Source organism: Panthera pardus, unplaced genomic scaffold, assembly GCF_024362965.1.
Source record: "Panthera pardus isolate Hobbes unplaced genomic scaffold, ASM2436296v1 HiC_scaffold_11, whole genome shotgun sequence".
NCBI classification, from domain to species: Eukaryota; Metazoa; Chordata; class Mammalia; order Carnivora; family Felidae; genus Panthera; species Panthera pardus.
This window is the reverse complement of record NW_026526666.1, coordinates 105,698,355-105,710,490: the sequence shown is the minus strand read 5'-3', so window position 1 is coordinate 105,710,490 and position 12,136 is coordinate 105,698,355. Positions and strand designations below refer to the sequence as shown.

Genomic DNA, 12,136 nt, shown 5'->3' with positions numbered 1-12,136 from the left:
TTCAAAAAACTTGAAGCAGGAATAAAGAAAATCCCCATTCTTCAGATCCGAACAGACCAATCAGGGGCAATGGAGAACTAGAATGAAGCTTGCAGACTCTGGGGAAGAAATTAAGCATTTCGACTGAAGGTCACTAAATATCCTGGTTACTCCGGACAGAGCTGCTTCCAGAGAGATCTGCGGGAGGCGCACCATACGGCAGGTGGCAGGTCGGGTGTGTGCCCGGCACTTCCTTCCCTCTTTCTCTATTCACGGCTTTGAAACATGCTTGCCTCCAGGGCTTGAGGAAGATGAGGCGATTTCGTGAGAAAACAGCCAGAGCTATGGCTAAAGTACCCGTCCAGTACAGCTTTGCAGTGGAAGGTTTAAGGTTAATTTTATGCCTCAGGTAATAGAGGCAAGTGAAGAAAATAGCGATAGAGTCTGGTTCACCTTGAACTAATTGAATCAAGTGATTCAAGGTTAATACTATTTCTCAGAGGCTGTCAGCCCCTGGACCTTCTCAAATACAGAAAGGGGTGTGTGGGTGAGCCCCGCCTGGCTGCCTGACCAGTACAGAGATCAAAGCTTGGGACTGAAAGGCAGAAACCCCGAGCAGCAAAGGTGCTGCTGACCGGGCTCATTTTGCTGGCTTTTGGAGACTCTGAGCCTGTGTCCTTTCCTACATTTATTAAGCACTTGTTATGTGCCAGAGGCTTAGACATGAGGGGTTCTGTGAGGAAACAAGCAGATAAGATCCCTGTTCCGGTGGGGGAGTCATAACAGTGCCAGTGGGTGCTCACAGCCCGTGCTCCGTGCCAGGCCGTCCTCTGGACACTTTGTGAGGGATGAACTCCTTACTCTCCCAAAACGTGTGCAGAAGGACCCCCAGGAATGAGGCCAGGAGGCCCCAAGGCTTGTCCAGAGCACACGCACATATGTGCAGCGTGTGATCATTCTGGGATCAGTGCTTCCATACCCAAAGAGGGCTGGCACAGCCCTGCAGGGAGGCGTTCACGCTGAGAACTGACTGGCTCTCTTAGGGCCCGTTCCTGGCTTCAGGATAGAAAGCTGGGAACCAGCCCCATCCTTGGACACTTGGCACTCAAGACTGTGCTGGAAATTCCCAGCAGCAAAGCCCTTTCTCCCTGCCCCTTTCTGGCCAGCGTCTGCAGTCATGGGAGCAGACTTAATGCCCTCCGGGACAAGTTTGCCCGTTCTTAGTGTTTGCATGGGAATTCACTTTCTGTTGTCAGCTGATATGGAGTCCAAAAGTGAATAAATGAGACCCAACAGAGATTAAAGTTTGTGATGTCTTTTGAGGGGAATTGCGCACAACTTCTGTTGGAAAGAATTAAAATAGAGAATGCTTAGGGCCTTGACTTCCTCAGCGCTTCGCGGGCCGCAGAGGGCAGATGTCACCTTCCTTACAGCCCAGCCATCTGCAGTGCCCTTCCAGAGGCGGGCACAGGTGTGACGGAGCCTGACCAGGCGGGACAGAGAAGTCGCTGCATCCTGTGACCAGGACCTCAGCCAGAGGAGCAGCCGCACTGCCCCCCACCCCCCCCACTTCCCTCCCCGTCAGGCCGACCCAGTGGGGGCAGTGGTCGCTCGGGCTCTGGCTCTGCCGCGAGTGTGAGGGGCTTGGAAGGAGCTGCGGGTTGGAGGGCGGGGGTCTCTCCCAGTAGCCGGTAAGGCGCAGGAACGCTAGCCCCCTCCCGGCACCCGCCAAGTCTCCGGGACCTGTGACCCCCACGAACAGCCCCGGGACGACGTTCACCGCTCCCGTCTGTCTGCAGGCGCCTGGCCAGGCAGCGGGAGGCTGCGACCAAGCGGGTCGTGGGCCTGGGTCGCCTCCCTGGCAGCGGTGGTGCGACGGGGAGTGCGGGACCCCCCCTCCCCGGGCCCGGAGCGCGGCCCGCCAGGGAGGGGGGCGCGGCCAGGCCGGGCGGGAGCCCGAGGCGGGGCAGGGCTGCGTGGCCCAGGGGCGGGGAGGAATCGGCGCGGCTCCCAAGTGCGGCGGGGGCGCGGCGGCAGGTGGGGGCGGACGGGCGGGGCGGCCCGGTTCGGGGCGGGGCGGGCTCCGGGCTCCGCGCTCGGTCCGCCCTCGCGCCCGCGCCGCGCGCCCTCCCCGCTCCCCGCCCCGCCTGTGCCGCTGCCGCGGCCGCCGGGAAGAACTTCGCGAGCGCCCGCGACCGGCCGGACCCCGGCGCCGCCCCCGGTCCCCGCCGAGCGCCGAGGCCATGGACGCGCTGGCCTGGCTGCTGCCCCCGCTCCTGATGCTCTGCGCGCAGCAGCACCGCGGCGCCAGGTGAGCGAGCCGGGTCCGCGCGGCGCCCGGGGCCGCCCTCGGTCTTCCTCCCCGCCCCCACCCCGTCTACCCCCGTCTTCACCTCCCCCGTCGACTCCAGTCTTCGTCCCCCCTCTCCCCGCGAGCACCCCACCCCCACCCCATGTCCCCCGCGGGCCCCTAGCTCCGGACTCACCGCTGCCCTTGGGGCCGCCCCCGGGTGCTGTCCGCCGTCCCGGTGCTGAACCGGCGCCGCCGAGCTGCGCGCGGACGTGGGAGCCGCTCCCAATTCCCGCCCCCCACCCCCCCCGGCCCCGGTGCCTGGGCTCGCGTGGGGTCCTCGGCCCCAGCGGCACCTGGCCGGTCCCTGGCTGCTGGTGCCCCTCCAGGCGCGGGCTGAGCGCTCGGCGCGGCACGAGCTGCAGGGAGGAAGACAGGAACCATCCCGCGGACACGGGGGAGGAGGCTCCCCTTCCCCATGGGAGCCGAGCTGCACAGACACGCTTCCGCTGCAGCCCGCAGGGCTGGGGGGACGGCATGAGGGCTGTGTGTGGTCGCTAGAAAGTTCGGGCCCAGGACGCTGTGGAGTCTCCTTCCAGGGGCCATTTCAAATGGCAGCCACTCAACTCTGGAGCATGCAGGTGGGAAGGAGCGAGCTGCCTCTGGGGGTGGGGGGCGGTGAGGGGGTGGAGGACAGAGAAGACTCAGGATTTCTAACTGCTGGGGGAGGGGAGGAGGGCTCTGTCTCCCCAAGGAAGGAAAAGGCTAAGAAGGAGGGTCCCCATGGATTGTGGCTTCCTCCCCTTGGCTTCTAGGGACCAGTAGGGTCCCCAACGTCTTCTCTGTTCTCTGGGGACTTGAAATGGGCTCCAGGTAGTCTGGCATCCCATGGCCATATGCCCGCCACCTTCCTGGGAGTTGTGAGGGCCCTTTTTGAAAATCATCTTAGTGCATGGGCTGCAGACAACCAGAGCAAATACAGCACACCCCTCTGCCCCCCAGCATTCCGGACTTCTGGGCAATCAATTGCTGTCAAAGGCCTTAGAAACTGGAAATGGTTGAACATCAGCCTGTGTTTGGGCTGTAGGCACTCAGGCAGCATGTGACACGGAGGTGGGGGGATGTGGTCAGAATGTCCTTGTTTGTGGGGTGGGGGGCAGAGCCAGGAAGGTCTGAGTCTGGCCATAGGGTGGTCATTGTGCCGAAGGTCACCGGCAATGTTGATCTGCCCCTGTCCTCGGAAGGCTTCATTCTCTTATCCAGCTCCATGGCCCTTTTCCCTTTTCCTACTTCAAGGTAAGGGGAAGGGCAAAGCATTGAGGCGTGGCCGTGGATGTATGTGCTGGAGGCCTGGGATCAGCTGTTGGTCCAGCATAGCCACGTAGCTGTGATTCTGGAGTCCAAGCTGCTCTGAACCTCAAAGCCTCAGCCCAAGTTTGACACCAAAACTCATTTGGTGGCCAAGCCTGTTCTGCTCTGACGTGAAGCTCATTCACCCTACTTTTGGGACCTGTTTGTACTTTCCTGCTGGGAAATTCTCCAGACCACCCCCGCCCCCATCCCAAGTCCATATGTACATTATATCGCCTTTCTAAAAACTGAAACATCCTGGTCTCTGTCCCACATCTGGCTTGGAAGTGGGGGTAACGGGTGTGCCCGTCTGCCCGTGCAGGAAGGCTGGAAGGCTGTGGCCCCGGCCGGAAGGAGAGCCTCTGGGCTTTGTGGGCCTTGGCGGGAGACCTTCAGACAGTGTAGTGCTGTCAATCTGGCACCTCCTCCCCTGCCAGCTTCCTATCCCTCCACCCTCCACTCCAGAAGCAGGTCAGCACCCTCCTTTCCCTCGGTCTCCGGGTCCTCACATCCGGAGTGGTAGGGGGACAGGAGATACCTGTCCTGGCTGCCGCTGCTCAGGTCACATCCTGAGCTTCCCAGCAGGAAAGTCTCGGTGGGTTAGAATAAATGTGCTGTGCAGCGTTTGTGGGTTGGGTCAAAGCTGTGCCTTCCCTGAGTCTGAAGACCCACTCATGTGGCAGGGGCCCGAGCTTGCCGGCTGCACCCTTGTGGGTGGCCCTCTGGATTGCTGGCACCTCCACCTCCCTGGAGAAGCTGTGTGTGTGGCTCCTGCTTTGCTAGCTCACCGTGCGACTGTCGTGCTGTTCCTCTTATCCTTGGTAACTGAGGGGCCAGCGTAGCTAGTGCTGCTCCGAGAGCAGAGTTGCCAGGGACTGTGGGCTTGTGTGTGCACGCTGGAAGGGTCCTTGCAGGGAGGAGGGCCCCACCGCCTTGCTCAGCTGCACCCATCTTTCCTCTCTGGCCCCAGGGGCACGGACAAGTGACAAGGGTGGGCTTGTTTACTCAAGGGGCCAGTCGAGGGAGGGAGGCCTGATGGCGCCCAAGCAGCCGCCGCCAGTGTTTCATGGTGCCCACTTCACCCCAGGAGTTTGAGCATGTGTCTCTGAGTTTCTCTGTCTGCACAATGGGAGCCCCCACCCTAGGCCATCTTGGGTTTCAAGGCGACCAGATGAGGCAGAACCTCTCCCGCAAGGTGCCGATCAGAGGCACCACAACCTCCCCCACCATAGTGTGTACCCCGTCCACTCCTTTACCTGCCCACCTAAACCGTGGGAGGAAAGCAGGGCTCTCCAGCACCCGGGCTAGCATTAGTACATCCTCCTGGATGGCCCTCGACATCTCTTCACAGCTGGAAAAATGAACAGCCCCTGTGCTAGGTGAGGAGTGACACGGGGCAGGGAGTCCGTTCCCTTCACACCTTCTAGGGGTGGCAAAGTCTAGGAAATCCACTGGCATCCTGCCACTTCAAGGTGAACTTTTGTGGCCGGGGGCTTACCTGTGGCCTTGCCTTGTGCCCGGGAGTGGGCATGGGACCCAGCTGAGGGAAGGGGCGCCTGCCTGTGCCACCACCCTGAGGCCGGGGACGGATGGTATGTCTCCGACAGCCTTGTTCCCGGCAGGCGAGCCGCTGCCGCAAGATGGCAGCTGGGCCAGTCCAAAAATAAAACCTAATTCGAGTCCCTTTACGTCTGATCGTTAGGGTGACCTCCATTTGCACTTTTCATTGTGCTTTACTTGGGTCCAGGACTTCATTTAGTTCCTTCTTATACTTTGTTAGCAAATCACCGGCCCTACCCCCACCCTGGACCAGACCGGGACGTGGCCTAGAGGCCCTAAGGTGGTCCTACGGGATAGGTCAGGGGTTTGTGAGTGTCCTTAGCTAGGGAGCTCCTGGTTCAAGTTTGACCTTCTTCCAAGGACCAGCGTGTGGGACAGAGGAGGGGCTGGGTGCCCAGCTGCTGGTGCTTCCCTAACCCAGGCAGCCTTCCAGGTGTTTGAGAACCCACCTGTGAGTACAGCGTCATTACAGATAACACGAGAGAGTTATTCTCGAATGCCCTCCTGAATGCCCCCCTCACTTCCTGCCTGACTGTGGATGGGCCTTGCCCTGTGGGCGGGAGGGGGTGGCTGTGTGACTTCCTGGGGCCTGCAGTAACAAGTGACCACAGGCTAGGGGGCTTAATAGACATTTATTCCTTCCCAGCTCTGGAGGCCAGAAGCCCAAGATAAGTAGTCCGAGGGCAGGGTTGATTCCTTCCGGAGGGTTCTGGGGGAGGATCCATTCCATGCTTCTCTCCAGCCCTTGGTGTCCCCTGGCTTGTGGCTGCATGTCTCTGGTCGCTGCCTCTGTTGTCACACATCCTTCTCCCTGTGCGTCTGCTTTCTCTTCTTATAAGGACACCACTCATTGGATTGAGGGCCACCCCAATCAAGCATGGTGTCATCTTAACTGATTAGCCCAATTTCCAAATAAGGTCCCATTCTGAGGTTCTGGGTGGACGTGAGTTTTGGGTGACCCGGTTCACCCCAGGACAGGTAAGCACAAGGAGGGGTGGGTGGGGTGGAGCTGCTGGGGGGCTTTGGTCAGTCTGGTGTGTACAGGACACAAGATGCCACGTGTGGAACGCCCCTGCAGCCTTGCCAGAGACGACCAGCACAGGCTGTCATTTGGACTAGTCTGCAGCCACTGGCACGGCCCAGCCACTCTGGGGTCAGGCTAAGCCTCAGGAGCACATGACAACTGGGGATCACTGCCGCCAGTGCTGGGCCTGCCTGGAAAGGCACAGAGAGCGGGAGGTCGGCTCCAGCGTCCCCATGGGCCCTTAGCCTTGGCCTGGGTCAGGTGTGGGACCTCACCCATACCTCCTTCTCTCTGTTCTCACCTTCCTGGTCACGCAGCTCTTCTCCCAGGTCACCTCCTGCAGGACACTTTTGCCATCAGAGGCTGAAAGGGGGGCCATGTGCCTTGTCAGGTCCTCCAAGGCTCTTCATCCGGAGATCCCAGGGGCGGGGGCTCTGGGCTGGCCACCCTCCTCAAACCAGTTGTGGAGGGAGGCTGGGGACTCTGTGTGACCTGGAAGGCTCACTCAAGGCTAGGTGGGCCGGTGGAAGCTGAGCAGAGGCTGGTGGGTGAGGTGGCAGAGTCCTGGGGCTCCTCGTTTCTGGCAGGATTCACTGGGACTGGCCAGGTCCAGCCTGGAGGGACTCTCGCCGTGGTCTCCCCCGCCCCACCCCTGGCTTAGGTGCCGAGAAGGGAGCTGGGCTCCGTCCCTGGCACCCTGCCTGTGACCAGTGGGCCTTGCGTTTCCAGAGCAATGAATGATATTGGGGACTATGTTGGTTCCAATCTGGAGATATCCTGGCTTCCCAACCTGGATGGCTTGATAGAGGGCTATGCTCGCAACTTCCGGCCTGGCATTGGAGGTGAGGGCGGCCAGTGGGGGCACGGGGGAGTCTCCTGCGTCCGGCTGTGGGGGTGAGCCCTGCCGGCCTGGGCTGGCTCCCTTGAGGGGTGCGTCTGTGGTCCCCAGGGCATGTGTCACACCTCGACGGTAGCCCCCCGCCCCCAGGAGACAGCTGGGAAGGTGGGTCTTCTCAGAAGGGTCTCGTGGCAGACTCTCTCCAACATGGTCTTCCCTGCAAAACCCTGGCTGACCCCTGTCCTGCCTGCCTGGGCTTGCACTGGGTGGGGAGCCTGGCTCAGCCTCTTCCCTGCAGGGCCTCCTGTGAATGTGGCCCTCGCCATTGAGGTGGCCAGCATCGACCACATCTCGGAGGTGAACATGGTAGGTGCTGGTCAACCTCCACCCACCCCTGGCTGTGGGCCCCCACGAGAGGAGCGGGGCTGACGGCCAGTGGCCCTTCCCGCCTCCCACTGCAGGAATACACCATGACCGTGTTCCTGCACCAGAGCTGGCGGGACAGCAGGCTGGCCTACAACCACACCAACGAGACCCTGGGCCTGGACAGCCGCTTCGTGGACAAGCTGTGGCTCCCGGACACCTTCATTGTGAATGCCAAGTCCGCCTGGTTCCACGACGTGACCGTGGAGAACAAGCTTATCCGGCTGCAGCCTGACGGGGTGATCCTGTACAGCATCCGGTGAGCCCTTGGACCGGCCCCCCCAAGATGCTCAGACGGAGCCGGATGGGTCGTCCGTCCTCTGGCGGGGCCCCATACCACCTAGTAATGGCGGCTGCAGAGGTGGGCCGCTGGGGAAGAAGCCCACGGATGCAGCTCTGTGGCCAACACGGTGCTTTTTGGTTTTCACGTGGGGGTGAAATTCACATAACATGCAACTCACCATTTCAACGTGAAGGACCCAGTGGCATTTAGCACGTTCTCAGTGTTGTGCCAACATCCCGTCTGGCTCCAGAAGGTCTCATTCCCCAGGAAGGAGACCCCACGCCCATTAGTGCTCGCTCTCCATCCGTCCGCCCGCCCCACCGACCTCACCTTCCGGATAAAGTGAATCATACAGCGCGTGACCTTCTGTGTCCCTGCCTTCTGTCCTTTGCCTAGCGCAGTGTCTTTGAGGGTCATGGTGTTCACCGGGATGTCATTTCTGTTTACGGCCGAGTAACCTTCCGCCACATGGTATCCACTCATCTGTCCGTGGACACCGGACCGTTTCCACTTTTTTGCTATTGTGTGTTGAGCTGTCCCGAACATACATGTGCATGTATGAATATGTGTTTTCTGACCTGTGTCTTTTAAAAACAGAGTTAGCGGCCAACATTTTAAAAACCAGGAGATTAAAAAAATCTGGGGGGCGGGGCAGGAGGACCTCAGGATTTCGGGAGCTGGCCTCGCTCCTGGAGGCCTCACCAGCGTGTTGTCTGGGGCAGAATCACCTCCACGGTGGCCTGCGACATGGACCTGGCCAAATACCCCATGGACGAGCAAGAGTGCATGCTGCATCTGGAGAGCTGTGAGTGCCCCTCTGGGGCCGGGCAGGGGGCTCTGCTCGGCAACTGTGCTGCGGGGGGGAGGGGGGACTCAGGCCGCCAGGGACCTTTGCAGCCGGCCTGGCTCGGGGACAGGGAAGCGTCTGGGATAGGACCTGTGGAGCGAGGAGCCTGGGCTGAAGAGAAGGCAGAGAGGGAGCTGGAAGGCCTGGGCAGCCCGACCCTCTTCTCACGGGTCACAGACGGGTGTGCAGCCCAGACGAGGCATGTATTTGTGTCACTGAGCCAGCGTGACAGCCCCTGCGAGTCACCTAGAGATGGCGGCCTGCCCTTTGTCCAGCTCTCCTGGTCCTGTCTGCCGGCCGGAGGTTGGGCATGGCCACAGGCCTTCTCGACCCGGCTGGGTGTCCTGTGCTGTCCCCTGTCCCCTGTGCCGGGGACACCACCTGGGGCTCTCCTGCAGATGGCTACTCATCCGAGGACATCGTGTACTACTGGTCTGAGAACCAGGAGCAGATCCACGGGCTGAACAAGCTGCAGCTGGCCCAGTTCACCATCACCAGCTACCACTTTGCCACGGAGCTCATGAACTTCAAATCGGGTAACGCGGCTTCTCGCGGCCTCTTCTCGTGAGCCTGGCTCGCGGTCTCCTAGCACTTGTAACTAAGCCGTTAGTTGGCTCTGAGGACCCCCTGAGGATGCCCCTGGAAAAGCACTGATGGGCACAGGCTGCACCTGACCGAGGGACTCAGGGCGCCACAGTGCGGATATGGGTCAGGCTTTCTCTGCCTTGTTCCTCGGTCCTTGGTTGCTTCCTGCAGGCTCTCAGTGCTTGCGGTTTGGGGGGGGGGGACACGAAGGGTGTGGGGCTCACCTGGGGCTGCCTTTGTCCTGACCCCTCCTGCCCCTTCCCAGCTCCTACTGCCTGCTCATTGGTGCCAGCCAGCCCAGCTGGCTCTTTCCTTTCGCTTGGCTGGGCTCCAGGGAGGGCTGGAAGAGCTGGCCACACTCCGGGAGAGTGCCCTGGGCCCGTGCAGCACTGGGATCTTTCTCCTCTCCTGCCTCCGGGTGGCCCTGCCTCTCTCCCAGGACAAGGCCCAGGGCACAGGAGACTCCTGATCCATCAAGCTGTGTGGGGAAAGTGGGGAAGGCAGGGGTCTGAGGCTTGAAGTGGTGCTCCCCTCCGTGCCTGCCAAGCCCTCCTCTCCACCCGCACGCCCTGCCCCCTGGTGCCACAGTGTGTGGTGGGTCAGGTCCCAGCAGGGAGTGTTTCTCCTGCAGCTGGTCAGTTCCCTCGGCTCAGCCTGCATTTCCACCTCCGGAGGAATCGGGGGCGTCTACATCATCCAGTCCTACATGCCCTCCATCCTCCTAGTTGCCATGTCCTGGGTCTCCTTCTGGATCAGCCAGGCAGCGGTGCCCGCCAGGGTGTCTCTAGGTACGGGGCCCTGACCTTTCCTCCGAGGGAGCTGGTGAAAGGGCGGGAGCCCAGAAGCAGGACGCCAACCCTGCTACCCATGAGCCCATGTTTTGCCTTCCAGCCCCTTGTTCCAAGCCAGTGGCCAGCCAGGCCTGGTCACAAGAGTCTGAATTTCGCTTGGGCTTGGGGCAGGGGTGGGGAGGGCAGGGAAGTGGCAGGGGCCCCAGCAATGGCACCACCCATTCCCGGCAGGCATTACCACGGTGCTGACCATGACCACACTGATGGTGAGTGCCCGCTCTTCCCTCCCGCGGGCCTCGGCCATCAAGGCGCTGGACGTGTACTTCTGGATCTGCTACGTCTTCGTGTTTGCTGCCTTGGTGGAGTATGCCTTTTGCCATTTGCCCACTTCAATGCTGACTACCGGAAGAAGCAAAAGGCCAAGGTCAAGGCCACAGAGCAGAGAACAGAGGTGAGGTTGAGCCTGTGGGCGCTCTTGTGTTCAGCACCAAGACAGCCCCCCCCCCCCCCCCCCCATGCCCTTCACACACACCCCCACCCCCGCCACCGACACAGAGGGGCAGTGCTGGTGGGGCCACTCTTCCTGGGACCAACTCAGGACCCTCTGCCTACTGCTCTGGGGGGTTCGCTTGCAGCCCCCGGGCACCAGGAGAGCAGGCCCTGCCTGCTGCTGCTCACAGCGACACTTGCTGAGGGACTCAGCCGTGGCCCGGGTGGGGGGGTCCTGGAGCGGAGCCCGCCCTTGGCTCAGCCCTGCCCCCGTCCCCCCTATGCAGATGGACGTGAAGAATGCCATTGTGCTCTTCTCCCTGTCGGCGCGGGCCCTGCCGCACGCCTGGGAACCTCATGGGCACCTACAGGTGTGTGGAGATGGAGACGGGGGAGGCCAAGAAGCGGGGCGGGCACCGCTCGGGGGGCCAGGGAGGCCTCCGTGGGCTTTTCAAGCCCATCGACGCAGACACCATCGACATCTACGCCCGCGCAGTGTTCCCTGCTGCCTTCGTGGCCGTCAATGTCGTCTACTGGGCGGCCTACACCATGTGAGGCTGCAGGTACCTCTCCTGGATAGGCTGCTTCACCTATCCCGGAGCCCACGGCCACCGGGCGAGAGGCTCTCGGGTGGATCTGCCCCCTCTGCCTGTTTCGAAGGGGGCGTGACAACAGGCCGCGTGAAACGAGAGGAAAGCCTCGGCCTCCCTAAGTACCCCAGGCGCTGTCCCCACCGTCACCTGGGAGACCACCCGGGGCTCTCCCACGCACCTCTCCTGCAGACCCCCGGCCCAGCTCCCCCTTAGCGGCAGGGTCCACCCGACCCAAGGCTGAGCCAGGCAGGCTCGTGGCCTCTGGGAAGCTATGCATTTGACTCACAAAACAATCCTGATTCCAGGCACTTGCTCTGTGGGCTTGGGACCGGGTCACGGGAGGAGGCTGGGAGTGGGCGGTGCTACTTTCTTGGTAAAGTGGTGGAGAAGGGCGTCCACGGGCCTTTGGTCCCAGCATGAAATAAAACAAAGCGTTTGGCTGCTGGCTGCGTTCTCTGTTGCTGCGGCTGGGCCGTGGCCGCACCCTGGCTGCCCGGAGAGCTGTCCTGGAGCTGGGGGCTCCATGGGCTCGAGACAGAGGGTTTGGAGCTGTGTCCCAGAGGCGAGCCATGTGGCCACGTCCTTGGGCCTTGGTGGGAGGGGCAGAGATGCAGGGTCCTGGAGAGAGGCTCGAGGAGTCACCCCCTCCCCCCTTGGTCTCTTGGTCCCGTGGCCAGGGTGCCATTACACTGCCTTCTCGGATGTGGCGATGGGTAAAAGGGGGCCACCGAGTCCCCAGTCCCCACCACGCACGTGGGGTGGCACGGTTGCAAGCAGGGTGATGGGAGTTGTTAGTCACTGGAGATCTGACAGGCAGCTCTTACTAAGGTGTCCGGGTTTTCCGTGGCACCAAAGCAAGGTGAGCCTTCACACTGGGAGGAAACAGAAGCGGCAGTGAGAGGACCGGACCGCTCTGCGGTCGCCGTGGAGCCCGGGAAGCCGGCTCCCACGGACAAGGTCAGCCAGGTCCGTGCCGTGCTGTGGTCAAGGAGGCAGCCGGGCAACTGCCCTGCTGGCCCCGCGGCGCCCTCCTGGTGGGCCCCAGCCCGAGCCACCTCAAGGGGAGCATGACGATGACTGTGTG

General features: G+C 61.7%; 2 protein-coding genes across 2 annotated transcripts in view; one reads left to right on the top strand and one right to left on the bottom strand.

The window, feature by feature from the left end:
- Positions 1-2,546, bottom strand: part of CFAP74 (cilia and flagella associated protein 74) — a 78,557-nt gene extending 76,011 nt beyond the window's left edge. The window contains exon 1 of the mRNA XM_053899097.1: positions 2,466-2,546. The gene's annotated coding sequence lies outside the window, so the exon portion shown is untranslated. The remainder of the gene's footprint in view (positions 1-2,465) is intronic.
- GABRD (gamma-aminobutyric acid type A receptor subunit delta) lies at positions 1,949-11,497 on the top strand. Its single transcript, XM_053899104.1, is given in 12 exon segments — positions 1,949-2,290; positions 6,933-7,045; positions 7,340-7,407; positions 7,503-7,723; positions 8,470-8,552; positions 8,993-9,130; positions 9,811-9,860; positions 9,862-9,967; positions 10,202-10,347; positions 10,350-10,421; positions 10,747-10,796; positions 10,798-11,497. Coding segments are annotated over 12 exon segments (1,332 nt in total). The 5' UTR covers positions 1,949-2,222; the 3' UTR covers positions 11,015-11,497.
- Positions 11,498-12,136: the final 639 nt, after the last annotated feature.